The sequence below is a fragment of the Sarcophilus harrisii genome, chromosome 4 (assembly GCF_902635505.1).
Source record: "Sarcophilus harrisii chromosome 4, mSarHar1.11, whole genome shotgun sequence".
In the NCBI taxonomy this organism is placed as follows: Eukaryota; Metazoa; Chordata; class Mammalia; order Dasyuromorphia; family Dasyuridae; genus Sarcophilus; species Sarcophilus harrisii.
In genome coordinates, this window is record NC_045429.1 from 454,855,710 (window position 1) to 454,870,802 (window position 15,093).

At 47.5% G+C, this 15,093-nt stretch overlaps 1 protein-coding gene across 2 annotated transcripts in view; it reads right to left on the reverse strand.

Moving 5' to 3' along the window:
• Nucleotides 1–15,093, reverse strand: part of DIS3L2 (DIS3 like 3'-5' exoribonuclease 2) — a 285,169-nt gene that overhangs the window by 35,189 nt on the left and 234,887 nt on the right. For both annotated transcript variants that reach the window (XM_031968143.1, XM_031968145.1), the window contains exon 15: nt 4,371–4,450. In XM_031968143.1, coding sequence (XP_031824003.1) covers nt 4,371–4,450 — 80 coding nt within the window. The remainder of the gene's footprint in view (nt 1–4,370; nt 4,451–15,093) is intronic.

The following is a 15,093-nucleotide window of genomic DNA, read 5'->3' on the forward strand; positions in this document are numbered from 1 at the left end:
AGCAGAATCAATGAATTAGGTATACATCTAAAAAACACTTTAGAAAGAACAAATTAAAAATCCCCAATCAAATTGGAAATCATGAATACCAAAGGAGATAATAATAAAATCGAAAGCTTTTAAAAAAAGCAATTGAACTAAAATAAAACTAGGAGCTAACTTTATCAGAAAAAAAGCCATTGAAATGGACAAACCACTGGTTAATTTGATTTTAAAAAAAGAAAGAAGAAAATAAAATTACCAGTATAAAAAATAAAAAGGGTAAATGTAGCATCAATGAAGAAGAGATTAAAACAATTACATTTAAATACCTTTAAATGACATAAAAAATGATTAGTGGCAGAACCCACAAAAAAGATGAAATGAAACAATTTTTCAGCCCAAGACAACTTAAAAGGTTGTATAATAGATCTATTGCACCAGGGTGAACCTGGCATAGGCTGCGCCAGTGAGTGGACCTCAGAGTGACTGAGTCAGTGGCAGCAGTGGTGGTTTCCAGACTTCTCTACCCATAGATAGTAAAGGAATCAGCCGATGAATCAGGAAATTTACAGGCATCCCTTTGCTGAGACCAGACGCGGGACTTTGTTGCACTGTCAATATTTAGATCTGGGTCTTAGGAGGAATAATAGCACAGCAGAGCTCCCTAAGAAAAAATTCCCAGAACCAGATGGATTCACAAGTAAATTCTATCAAATATTTAAAGAACAATTAATTCTAATATATAAGCTGTTGGGAAAAAAAGGTAAAGAAATCCTACCAAATTCCTTATATAACCCAAATATTGTGCCAATACCTAAACCAGGTAAAGCCAAAACAGAGAAAGAAAACTATAGACCAATTTCCTTAATTAATGTCAATACAAAAAGTTTAACATATATTAGTAGGGAGATTATATACTATGACCAGGTGGTTCAATCTCAGGAAAACTATCAGAATAACTGACCATAATCAATAACAAAAAAAAAAAATTACAAGGTTATCTCAGTAGATTCAGAAAAAGCTTTAGACAAAAGACAATTCTCATCTCTATTAAAAACTCTGAAATGCAAAGGAATAAATAGCGCTTTCTTTATACTGGTAAGAGGTATTTAACTAAAACCATCAGCAAATCTTATCTGTAATGAGGATAAGCTAGAACAAACCTTCCCAATAAGATCAGGTGTGATGGAAGTATGCCTATTATCACTATAATTCAATATTGTATTAGAAATATTAGTTATAGAATTAGAGAAGAAAAAGAATTAAAGGAATTAGAATAAGCAATCAAGAAATAAAACCATCACTCTTTGCAGAAGGTATGATGGTATATTTAGAGAATCTTAGAAAAATCTTTAAAAAAAAAACTAGTTGGAATAATTAATAACTTTGGCAAAATTACAGGACAGAAAACAAATCCATATAATTCATCAGCATTTCTATATATTATAAGAGATGAAAAGAGAAATTCCATTTTAATAATTATAGACAATATAAACTACTTGGGAGTCTCCCTACCAAGACAAAGCCAGAGGCTACATAAAGACAATTACAAAACACACAAATGAAGTCACATTTTCACGCAAATAAAATCAGACCTAAATAATTGGAGAAATAGCATAGGTAAGCTAAGCCAATATAATAAAAATAACATTTCTATCTAAAATAATTCATTTATTCAGTGACCAAACTATTAAAAATTAGTTTATAGAATTAGAAAAAATAATAGCAAAATTCAGCTGGAAAAATAAAAAGTCAAGAATATAAAAAGAATCACTGGGCAAAAAATGTGAAGGAAGGTAGTTTAGTTGTATCATTTCTCAAACTCAATTACAAAGCTGTAATCATCAAAACAAACTGGTATGGCCTAAAAAACGGCAGGGTGAACAAGTAGAATAGATTAGGTATATAATACACTGTTGTAAAAGGCCAGTGTAATTTATTGTTTGATAAATGGAAAGATCCCAGTTTGGGGGACATAAACTCTCTAACAAAAATTGCTGGGAAAACTGAAAAGCAATTTGGCAAAAACTCAGTATAGACCAACATCTTACAAGATATACAAGATAAGGCAAAATGGGTACATGACCTATACATAAAGGGTGATAACCATAAGCAATTTAGGGATGCATGGAATTGTCAGATATTTGTGATAAGCAAGGAATTTATGAGAAAACAAGATATAGAGAGCATAATGGGAAGTAAAGTGGATAATTGTGATTACATGAAATTAAAAAGGTGTTGCATAAAGAAAAGCAATGCAGCCACGGTTAGAAGGAAAGCAGGAAACTGGGGTGGGGTGGAATGGGTGGATTTTCTGATAAAGATTTCTAATATGACAGAAAAAGAAAATGAAAGTGTTGGAAGGGATGGGGAAAAATTGGGACACTAATGCACTGTTGGTGAAGTTGTGAACTGATCCAAATTTTCTTTCTGCATCCCTGCCTCGGCTCCCCACACACGGACCCTTAGTAAAGGCTCCTCAGTGAAGCCCCGGCTGTGCCAGAGGGAACAAAGGGCAGCACTGTGCAACCAGCCTGGAGAGGTGGGCAGGAGCCCGGCTACTGAGCCTTCCAGGGGGCTGGGGGGCAATGGCTTTCAGATCCAGGACAATGGGATACTCTTGAGATCATACCTGTGGGCAGCACTGGGCATCTAGGGGAAGGCCGTGGCCAGGTGCCCCCAGAGGCCTAGACCAGCCCCCACATCAACCCTCCCCCCAACTCCCCTAGCGTATCTCTGGACCTTGGGGACGAGCTGTGTCCCTGGTGGAGCAGCTCAAGGCCAGAGTCGGTGTTCCTGGTGCCTGGCACAGAGCACAGGTCGCCTGATGGAGAGACTGAGGGATAGACATCAGGAAGGTGAGGAGGAGGGAGAAGCTGCCCGCCCGGACAGGTTGGGGGCTGAGAAGCGCAGGAGAGGCCCCAGACCCAGAGGCTTTTGGCTCCCCCCGGATTCAGACCAAGGGCGGCCCCTTCCTCTCCGTGGTGGGTTCTGAGCTGCCTCTGGCCCCATCCCTCAGAGGAGGTCTTCCTTCCCCTCCCCATTTGCTCCCCCAGAAATCCTGCCCCTTCTGGGAAGGCCGTTTTCATTTTGTCTCGGCCCCACAGGCGGGGCAGTCTTTGCATGAGCACTAAGGGGAGCTCAGCCCACTCGGCGTGCGGAGAAGCCCACAAAGAAAGCAAATGTACATCGATCTTCAAAAGACAAAAACAAAACTGGTGTCGGCGCCGGAAGAAAGCCAGCTGGGGCCCGTGAACCCCCACGTCAGGACCAATTCAGAGGCAAGGTGAGGGGCCTACGGCCTTGTGACCGCAGGCTCCCCACTCCGGAGCGCACCAAGGGGCAGAGCCAGTCTGCTCCAGCCCGAGGTTACCCCCCAGAGGGCACTTACGCTTGGTTCCCGCGACACTGCCCAACTCTCCGTGAGCCCATTTGGGGCCTTCTTGGCAAAGACACCGGGGTGCTTTACCCCGACTTTCTCCACTGGGAGGAAGCTGGGGCGAACGGGGTTAAGTGACTCGCTAGCCAATCTCCACCTTGTGGGGTCAGGGGAGCGGCCCTCCTGCCTCCGGGCCCAGCGCCCCACCCCCAGTGCCACCCCGGCCCCCCAATAACAAAAAGGCTTGGATCTCCCGCCGCTAGGCTGGAGTGAGGACTTCATTTGTTCCAAGTTACTGCCCAAGTGTCTAAGGAGGAGCCCCTGATGTGACTTCTCACTTCATCCCTGTCCTACTTCTCCCCAGAACAAGGAGAAAGGAGCATGGAGAAAGGTGGGGGAGGAGAGCTTCCTTTTGGGGCGCACCAGGGCTCAGCACCAGTGGCTCAGAGCTTGTGCAAGTGAAGGGATTGGTATTTTAAGATCAGACGGTTTCAAGGCCAGGGTAGAGGCCGACTTCCTAGACAGGCCAGCAGTTCCGAGCCTCCGAGGAGACAGGATGCAAAGAGCTCCTCCTTTTCTCGGCTCTGACGTCCCCACTCCTATAAACCTAAGCTAGAATATCACAACAAACCCAACAAATAGCAAATGTGGTCAGTCCTCGATTACAGAAACCATAAAAAGGGAAAAGCCACAAAGTGAATCAGCATGTGTGTGCCTGAGGGGCAGGAAAGGCCGAGGGGAGGAGGAGGAGGAGGACGGGAGAAATCCTCCTGTAAAAATGGGATAATTCTGTGTCAGAGCTCCATATAAACAGCCTGGGAAGGAAACTTATCAAAGCCATCTAGACCGGCCACTTCTGAGCCCCTGCCCACACTGGCAAAGCGTTTCTGTATTTCCCAAGTCCACAAGGTTCTGAGAAATCTGCCTGAGTCGTGTCTAAAGACAGGGCGGCCTCTGCCGCGGTGTCGGGGTGGGGAGGGGGGGTCAAGCTGTTAAGAATGGCACTCACTTGTTGCTGTCCTTGTACTCATAAATGTGACATCCTTGGGGCATCCCGGTGTCCTGGTCCAGAGTGAAAGCAAGCTTGAGCTGCAGGGGAGAGAGAAGGCAAACACGGGGAGCGTTAGGGCCATGTCCCAACCACCCCCAGAGCTGAAGCGAAGGCAGCCGCAAGCCCGACTGCAGTGGACCGCTGCCCTGGCCTGGGTGGGCAGTGCAGGAGAGCGCAGCTGTGCAGGACCCGCTCCTGGTCAGACTACGGGGGACGCCTCACTGGCACTGACTTACAACTACTGCCCATAAGCAATTCTGGATCCAGTCCCGGGGCAGAGAGGGGACCAGTGTCTGTGGCTGCAGGAGAGCTCGTGTGATCCCAGGGCCAGGGGGAAAGCTAGCAGCTGGGGGGGGGGGGAGCAAGTGTCCTTCCTGAGAAGGTCAGAGTGCGCACCCAGAAGTAGCCAGCACACTTCTCCTGGGATCACACCGCCTGGGAAGCAACAAAAATTTGCAGACCTCCAGACCTGGCTCTGAAAATAGTGACACACACAAAAAAGCCTGAAGCTTGCTTAGGAAAATGTCTCCCCCGCCCAAGGTGAGCAGAGCTCAACTTTAATATCAAGCTCAAAATCAAGAAATAGGCTAGAAAAACAAAGGAAAAAGGAAAAAAGGAATTTGATTGATTATAAAAAGTTACTATAATGATAGTAGAGACCAAGACATAAACTCAGATAAAGACAGCTATGTGAAAATAGTTATACAAAGAGCCCAATAAAAATGCTAATTGGACCCAAGCCCAACCAGAATTTCTGAAAAAAAAAAAAAAAAAGGTAAAGAAAGAGAGAAGACTGGTAAGGAAAAAGAAATGAAACTGATGGAAGAAAACAATGAAAAAATAATTTAAAAGCTTGGTAAAAAGGGACACCAAAAACAATGGAAAAAATAATACCTTAAAAACAAAATTAGTCCAGGGCTAAAAGAGGCACAAAGATTCACTGAAGTATAGAACTCCTTAAAAAGCAAAACTGACCAAAGATACAAAAGCTCATCAAAGAAAATAATTTATTAAAAATTAGAACCGGGCAAGTGGAAGCTAATATCTCCATGAGAAATCAAGAAACAATAAAACAAAATCAAAAGAATGAAAAAAAAATAGAAGAAAATGTGAAATGTCTCATTAGAAAATCAAGTAACCTGGAAAATTGATCCAGGAGAGATAATTTAAGAATTATTGGACTACCTGGGACAGCCAGATAGAGCAGTAGACAGAGCATCATTCCTGGAGTCAGGAGGACTTAAATTATTAGACTACCTGAAAGCCATGATTCACGCCCCCCCCCCCCCAAAAAGTCCAAACACCACATTTTAAGAAATTATAAAGGAAACTTGATACAATAACTTAGATCCAGGGGGTCAAATAAAAACTGAAAGAATCTACTGGTCACCTCCTAAAAGAGGTTCCAAAATGAAAACTACCAGTTTTATAGCCAAATTCTAAAACTGCCTGGTCAAAGAGAAAATACTGCAAGCAGCTAGAAACAAAGTATCCAAGTATCAGAAAGCTACAGTCAGTATCACGCAAGATTTTTCATCTTCCACATTAAAGGAGTGGAGAACTTGAAATTTGATAGTCTAGAAGGCAAAAGAGCTAGGATTGAAACCAAGAATAACCTGTTCCTGAAAACTGAGTACAATCCTTCAGGAGAAAAAATGGACATTTAATGAAATAGAGGACTTTCAAGAATTCTTGGTGAAAAGACAAGAGCCGAAGAGAAAATCTGACATTCAGATACAAGACTCAAGAGAAGTATAAAAAAGTAAATGTGAAAGAGAAATCATAAAGACTCAATAAGGGTAAATTATTTACATTTCTATATGAGGAAGACGATAAGTGTAAATCCTAAGAACTTTATTGTTAATAGAATAGAGAATGAGTCTATATTCTAAGACATGCACCGAGAAGAGGACAAAGAGAGGTAGAATTTTCTAACATAAAAGAAGTATGTAAGGAATAGTTCTTATAGGAGAAGGAAAATTAGGGAGGAGGGTAAAAGGCAATGCTTGAACTTCACTCTCATCCAAGTTAGTTCAGAGAGGGAAGAAAATTCTCTCTCTTGCTCTCTCTGTCTCTCTCGTTCTTTCTGTCTCTCTGACTCACTCACTCTCTCTCTCTGTCTGTCTTTGTCTCTTCTCTCTCTCTCTCTCTCAGCAAAAGTAAAACCAGATCAAATTAAAAGTGATAAAATTTTATTTAAAAGGTACTACCGACAATGAAGCAATATCAAAAAATTTTATGGAAGATTTTTCTATAAAAGTTTTATTTCTCAAATTATAGGGAATTGAGTCAAGTGTAAAATAAATAAGAACCATTCCCCAATCCATAAATGGTCAAAGGAAATGAATAGGCAGTTTTCAGATGAAGACATCAAAGCCACATAGTCATATGAAAAAAAATGCAAAGTACACAACTCTGAGGTATCATCACATCCCTATGAGAAACAAGAAATGCTGCGAGTGCCAAGGAAACTAGATATACTAATATTAAACCATTGGTGGAATTGTGAACTGGTCTAACCCTTCTGGAGAACAATTGGGACCCATGTCCAAAGGGCTATAAAACTTGCAAACTTTTTGACCCAACAATAGAAAACAACTAGGTCTGTATCCCAGAGATGAAAGAAAAAAGAAATTGAGGGGATGCCCATCAACTGATGGGATGACTGTGAGGGAGGACTATGATGCTGAAAGTAATGACATGGAGTGTGGTCCAAATATAGCAAGACCTGTCTGAACTGATGCAAAGTGAAGCAAGAAGAACCAGGAGATCATTGTGGACAATTGTACCAATGTCGTCATAATGAACAATGGTGAAAGACTTGGCTCCTCTGATCAACAGCAATGACCCAAGGCAATTTCAATCCGCCTCCAGAGAGAGAAATGATGGACTCTTAAAGTGCAAAATGGAGTAAAATTTTCTTGCTTTCTTTATTTTTCTTGCCTTTTTTTTTTTGGCAGGAGGGATTATATGACTAATAACGGTAATATGTTTTGCATGATTTCACATGTATAACTAACAGAATTTTGCTTACTTCTCAGTGAATGGCGGAAGGGTGAGAGAGAAGATGACAATGTGGAACTCAAAATATAAAAGGAATGTTAAAAGTAAATAAACTTATGTTAAAATGAAAAGAAGCAGCTCAGCTGGCATCAAGAGGAGCCGAGGCTGACCAGGGTCACCTATCTCACCCAGAGAAGGAAACATATGTGTGGGTCTAGCTGGGACCCGCAATAGCCAAGAAGGCCCAATTTCCTTGGCACTTGAATGTTGAAGCAGGACAGACTGGCAGCCATCTGTGGGAGCCGGCCAATCATATGCACTGATTCCTTCTGTGTCCTAGACCTTATGTGCAGATGCTGTCACTGGTTGAGTGGATAAGGTGTAGAGGACGGGCGGACCTCAGAACTGAGAAACTGTCTAGAAGCCAAGAGGAAGAGTCTGATGCTCAGGGATTCTGTGGGGTCCCTCAGGTCTGTGGGGACCCTCCTCCATGAAAGTTAAACCCCCACTGGCTCTGTCTCACCCGTTCCCAGTTTTCAAGGAGTTACTCAGTTCCTTTGGAAAGAGATGCTCAGGCTCCACTACATAGTGTCTGGGCAGGAGAAGAGAGAAACATTTTGGAGTAAGCAGCCCTGAGATGAAGGCTGCCCTCTGGCTCGGCGAGGACTCCTGTTGGGTGAAGGAGGATGGGAGCGGGTCAGGGGAAATGGGGGAATGGGGGGGGTCCTGCCCATTCAGCGAGCCCAGCGAAGGCTGCCGGAAAGGAACTGGTCATGCTCTCCCTGACTTTCCCAAACACAAATACCAAGGCCCCCTGCCGAGCCAATAACTTTGTTTACCAATTCTTCAGGATTCTGGATCACCAGGGAATTATTAGTGAAAATTAACTGACTATTAGGAGACTACTTTATTAAAACTTTTTTTTTAAAACTAGGATGTTGTTAGCATAGCTAATGTGCTGTATCATTAGAAGCTGGATGAGTTGTCTCTTCCTCAGGGGGAAATGAGCATTTAGTAATGGATGTCCTCTTACTGACCCAAGTGAAAATACAGCAGTAGAAACAAGTCCTTCCACCCCACTGAGGAGCCAAGATCTCCACGCCACAGCCAAGCCTTTACTCTAAAGTGTCCCTCAAACATCCGGCCCTTTTACTCCTTCAGTGGAAGCAGACAAGTGCCCCCATTGCCCCCTCCTCGCCTCGACCCCCCCCCCCACTCAGCACAAGCTGACACCAGGTCTTTGTTCACCCCCCTTCTCAGCTATCTGGGGGGGGGTCTCCACATGTCCCTCTGCTGCAGCATTCCTGGCTCTCGTCCTTGCCCCGGTCTGCCCCCAGCTTCTCCCCTGGGCAGCCTTCCTGGACCCGCTGGCACCGGCTGCTCCCTCTCACCTCGGCCATGGAGGGCGGCCGGTGCAAAGTGAGGACAGCCCAGTTCCAGCTCCTCCGGGCTCCAAGGGGAAAACCCGCCTCTCGGAGAGGCTGCTGCGAGGCCGTCCCTGTTGGGCCCAGAGGGAGCAAAGAGACAGTTATGGACAGAGCCTGGGCTCGGGGAGGGTCCACTGGGACCCCTGTGGGGACGATTGACTCAGCCCCAGCCAGCCCCGTCTTTCGGGTTCTCCTTTATGACGAGCTGCCCCTCAGCTTTCGAAGGACTTTTCTTCACCAGAGAAAAAGGCCTCCAGCCCCTTCTGCGGAGCCCCTCCAGCTTCCTCAGGACTCTCCTCAGGAGGAGCTGGCTCCAGATTGCTAACATCCTTCCTAAAAGGGCCTGAGCAGGAGGGAGGAAAGAGAGGCTCTGCTCAGTCCCTCTGGGCCACCCTTCCCTGAGGCTCTGCCCGGGGGCCGCCTCTCCGACTGCCCCGCTCCCAGCCCCCTTCTCCCCTGCACCCAGACCTTCTCCGGGGCCTTCCCCAGGGTCACCACCTGAACCTGGGATGGCGGGGTGTGGGGTTAATACCCGGGGAGGGAATCGGCTGGCCAGCACTGTCCCAGCTCCTACAGGCCCCTCTCTGGACACCAAAGAAGCCCTGACTGCTGTGTCCCAGGGAGCTGCGCTTTGCTGCCCGAGGGAGGACACCAGGGAAGGTGGAAGGCAGTGCCAGTGCCCTCAGGGCCGGGGATAAGGGGACAGGGAGGCAGCGGTTGCTTCTCTTCCCGCTCCCCAAGCAGGGATTGTCCCTGGACACGGCCCCTCCCTAGTGGTACCCCCACCCCTGTTGGCTGCTTCTTCTGCCCTGAGTCACAGACTCTTACCACAGGAGGCCAGGGGCAGCCAAGCTGGTTCTTAGCTTTCTCTCCCCTAGAAGGTCTAGCTCCAAACAGAACTTGACCTTGACCTTGTCCTTCATGGGGAAGCAGTTATCAGCATACAGAAAGCCACCGGACTGACCCTTCTGGACCTGGCCAAGGACAGAGGGAGAGGCTGGGAGCCAGGGAGACCAATCTTCCTAGTCCCTGGGCACCCGGTTGGGCCCTAACAAGAGATTTCTTATACTAATGAGAGCAAGTCTGATTTCAACTGCATACATTTTTCGTGACCTTAATATGACTGGGGGGGGGGGGGCAGAGGGGGGGCAGGGCCGAGGAGGAAGGCCTTTAGATGTCACCCCCCGGCGGGCCTGCCGGTGGCACCCAACAGGAGGCAAGCCCAACAGGAGGCAAGGACGGCCTTGGACAGCTGGACCTCAGTCGCCTCTCAGAGTCACAAATGAGCATCTGATACGACAAAGAAGGCGTCCCCTTCCAGCTGTAAGCGTTAGGAGTGGTCTTCCTGGGACTGATGGGCCGCTCCTAGGGCCGGGGTCCCCAAAGAGAGCCAGCTTCTCCCATCAGCCCCCGGAGGCTTCCTGCTGGGCCCACAGATGCTCCGAGCCCACAGACCCCGAGTCCCTCCTGAAGCCCATGTGTCGGCTGCTCCACTTGTGAGTTTTAGGACAAAGCCTCTGAGATGAGCCCTTCAGAGGCAGCTCCTGAGGATCCCTCGGCTTTGCCCAGCATCCTCTCCCCTCTCCCAGCTTGCACCTGAACTTGCTTCCCAACCCATCTATGATGCTGCTTGGACTCCCGCTCTCCTGAGGCCCTCAAACTCTGGGCTGCTGACCCCGAGGGAGCTTGTGAGAAAGAACTTGCTCACTCAGCAGGCTCTTCTGCCCCACCCCAAGCTCTGGTTCTGACCTGGATTAAAAATAAAAGTGCAGCCCGAGGCCCCACCCCGTAGACCACAAAACCAAGGCCGCTCCAGTAACGTAATCACTGAGACTTCTGGCACCTCTGGCTTTCAAGAAAAACACATCCCTCTTCGGCCCACAGCCCCCCAGTGCAATCCTGCTCTGAGCGGAGCTCCCAGCCCTCAGCACTGCAAAGTCTGGAGGGGCGCAGGCTGCCCCCCTGGGAGGGCTCCCCGCAGGGCCAGCTCGGGAGCCCAGACCTGGTTTTCCACTTAAGACTGTTCCCTACCCGGGAGCCACATTCTAATGTGCAAGAGGATAGAAGGGCAGAGCAGAGGCTCCTCAAGGAAGAGCTTTGCCTGCTCGGGAGCAACACTCGCCCACTTCCGAGGGGCAGGTCACCTGACTCCGTGGGGACTCCAGGAGCCCAGATCTGGGCTGGGAAGGGACCTCACAGGCCTTCTGGGGAACTCAGGCTGAGCCTTCACTCCTAGCTGGGCCTGGTCCGAGAGCAAACCATAAGGAGAGGAGGGAGCCTGGTTCAGTGGCGAGAACACTGACTTTGGAAGTGGGGGCCTGGATCCAAATCCCGCCTCTGATACTTTATCATCCGAGTGGCCACTTCACCTCTGTGGCCCTCAGCCTCTCCATCTACAGAGGGGACAGAAGGGGCTCCAAGGCAGAACATGGGCCCTGAGGGCTCTGTGACAAGGTAGAATGTGACGGGTTCCAAAGGGGAACACAAAGAACTTTGGGCCAGGAAGGCTCACCTTGATTAGCACAAGGGCTCTAAACCTGGGCTCCAGAAGTTTCAGCAAGTCCACAGCCATCTTTGTTCTAACTTTTGGTTTCCTCTGTAATGCTACTGATTGTGTTTGAGGTACGATTCTGAGGGTCCCCGGGGATCAGCAGACTGAGAGAGGAGTCCAGGTACCGACGAGGGACAGAACAGAGCAGCCGACACGATCCTGAGTCTTTGGGATAATAATGATGAAAAGAACCTCTCTCATGAATTCTGCCCAGGATCCTGAAGATAAGCAGCAGGAACCTTGGGAGAAGTGAGAAGAAACCTGAGCGTGTTCTTGCATAGCACCCCAGAATGGGGCAGGGAAAGCACCGAGGGATCAGAAGCAGAAGTCCAAGCAGACCAGGTGCTTGCAAGAAAGACTATGGGAAATTAGGAGAGCAAGGAACAGCTTACCAGTCAGATCTATGGAGAAGGGAGAATTGAGGACCAAACGGATAATTTTGGCTGTATTATAAAGTTTCTGCACAAAACCCAATATAGCCAGGATGAGAAGGAAAGCAGAGCTGCAAGACAACATTGGTAGCAAGTGTTTCTGATAAAGCCTCATTTCTCACAGATGTACAGGACGGAGTCAAATGTATAAGAATATAAGCCATTCCCCAATTGTGACGTAAGCAGGCAGTTTTCAGAAAAAGAAATCAAAGGTATCTAGAGTCACAGATGTACAGGACGGAGTCAAATGCATAAGAATATAAACCATTCCCAATTGTGACGTAAGCAGGCAGTTTTCAGAAAAAGAAATCAAAGGTATCTAGAGTCATATGAAAAACTGCTCTAGGGGAGGATTCTGGGAAGGTGACCAAGGAGGTCAGTAAATTTCAAGTTCTCCAAATTTCCCCCAAACAGAACAAATTTGCACCTCGGGGCAAACACAGACTGGGAAAATTTCAAGAGGACTTGGAGCAAAACAGGGGTCCTCCTGGTAAGGCCCAACCCCAGCCTGGGGATTAACCAGCATGAAGTCCGAACACTTCTGGCTGACTCCACACAAACACCAGCAGGGACCCCTAGGGTTAGCTGGGCTTGGCTGGAGCCTCAGCAGGAACCACCAGAACTTTCACTTCCTGGAGAGTGAGCAGAATCCATGATGGGAGTCCAGGAAGACTGAGGGAACCTCGGTTGATTAGGAACACAGGCCGGATTGTGCTGCACGGACATGGGGAAGAAGGAATCAGCACACGGGGAGTGCAGAAGCGGGGGAGCAGAGATGCTGCTGTGAGCATTTGCAGGAGGGGGAGCTCTTGATTTGGGGTTCCAGGTCAGAGGGATGAGCTGAAGGGAAACCAGAGGCACCATCCCCCCAGCCCACAATCAGAGCAGCTTACATTAATATTTCTCATTAAAAAAAAAAAAGAACTTAGCAGCTCTTTTCTCAGGACAAAAATTTCAGAAATTGAGGGGAGGCCCATCAATTAGGGAATGGCTCAATAAAATGGTATGTGTTTGTGATGGGATATTATTGTTCTATGGGAAATGATAAGCAGGATGCTCTCAGAAAAAAAAAGCGGGAGTTTCTTGGAAAGTCCTCCATGAACCAAGCAAAGGGAAACATATTACATCCAAAGGAACATCCTCTGGGATGACCAATGTAACTTTGCTATTCTCAGCAGTACAATGATCCACAATCATTCTGAAGGACTCACGATGAAAATCCTATCCGTACCTAGAGAAGGAACTAATTGTGTCTGATACAGATTGAAGCATGTGAGCTCTCTGTCTCTCTCTTTCTCTATCCCTCACTCTCTCTGTCTCCCTGTCTCTCTCACTCTCTCTCTCTCTCTCTCTGTCCCTCTCTCTTTCTGTGTCTCTGTCTCTCTCTCTCTCGTTCTCAAACTGACTGAAGCCAAACACAAATGAGGCGGAGAATGGCATCTTTTACAGAGTAAAAAACAAATCACTCTGGGAGGGGAAGATCCTCAGAGTTTCTGATAGAAACAGAAACAATTGCCATTTACACTTACACTGACTCAATCAGAGCCCAAACAGCGGCCATGTGGGGCTAGGCCTGAGATCTCCTGGTGATCAGAGAGCCGGAGGGATTTGGGTGCAAGGCACGGTCCTAGCTCCGAAGCCCCAAGACACCTTATGGAGTTTCATTATAAAACTGACCTTCCCGGACACAGGCGTCTGTATAGACGAGATATTGCTACATCTCAACTTTTTCAGGAAGATGCTTCGGTGACCTGTAGCAGCAACTTGGCCTGTCCAACCACCATCTCGGGTGGGCTGGAGGAGGTGGGGCTCGGGATGCCCAATGCCCATGAGCAGCTAATTTTTCAAAGCTCAGGAGAATCCCCCAATTTGGATTTGACTCCCCCTGGTGACGGCCTGCGGAAGTCCCCCAGCTCAATGGCCATGGTGGCGACAGCAGCAGGAGGGGGGATTGGCTGCTCAGAAGCAGCAGCAGCTTCTTCAGCCTTTGTTCAGTCTATTTGACTGATTCTAATCCAGGTAGAATTTAGTCAAGATGAAGTCTCTGGGCTAGACTCTTGCATGTGGCTCAGGGTCCAAGGGAAAGCAAGTTTTTCAGACTCCCAACCCAGAACAGGCCCCTAATCTGCCCAGTCTGGGCTACTCCTTTGCATCCTAGATTCCCCTACGACTATTTGGTGTAACCTAAGGATTCCTCAGAATCATGGTTTTAAATGCATAAAATAAGACACATGGGATTAGAAAGTAAGTCAATCATACTGAAACAGATATGGAAACAAAATGGAAATTTATGAGTCCCAGAATAAGAATCTTTGGCTTAGAAGAAGAGATGTCTTAGGTGGTTCTACGGGAATAGAAATTTGGGTTCTAGGCTAGATATGCAGTCAGCCTTCTGGCAAAGAAAAGAAAACTGCTTTGAATGCTGGCCTGCAGATGGCCAGGCTAATGGTTTGTGCTGAATTGCAAGTTCCTTGAGGACAGGGGCATGTTTTATCCAGTGCTCCTGTCAAGTGTATAGAGAAGGAAAAGAGGGAAGGAGGGAGGGAGGCAGGAAGGGAGGGAAGAAAGAAGGAAGGAAGGAGGGAGGGAAGGAAGGAAGGAGGGAGGGAGGGACGAAGGAAGGAAGGAAGGAGGGAGAGAAGGAAGGAAGGGAAGGAGGGAGGAAGGGAAGAAGGGAGGGAGGGAGGGAGAGAGGGAGGGAGGAAAGAAGGAAGGGAGGGAGAAAGGAAGGAAGGAAGGGAGGGAGGGAGGGAGGGAGGGAGGGAAGGATTTATATGGGAATATGCCGAGATCTTCCCACTTTCCCTCCTACATCCCCCTCTAGTTGGCCTTTTTGTAAAGTAATCCAGCCAACCAGACACGTACTTCCGCTGGTTTTCTCTGCGAATGCTCTATTCCCAGAAGCTGAATTCTTTTCCTAGATAAATCATCATTTAGCAAAGACTGGAGCACCTTGAAGACAGACAGAAATGCTCCTTCCAGGCTCAGTGGACGGAGGCCTGACCACTTGCTTTGGGGTTGGGAGTGAGGAAGAGGTGATGCTCAGGACAAAGATTCAGCCGGGAAGAGAAAAGCCGTTTGTGCTTCTGACCCTCACACATGGGACCTCAGAGCTCATGCTCGCAGAAATGTCACCTGCAAGCCAGCCTTTGGCTCCGGAAAGCACATCCGTTCTTTGACTATTTAAAAACCAAGCCTTGCTGTGCCCCTGAGCCACTGGTCCTCTCTGAATTAGGGGCAAAGGACCACCTTGCATGAGGAAGCAGGGC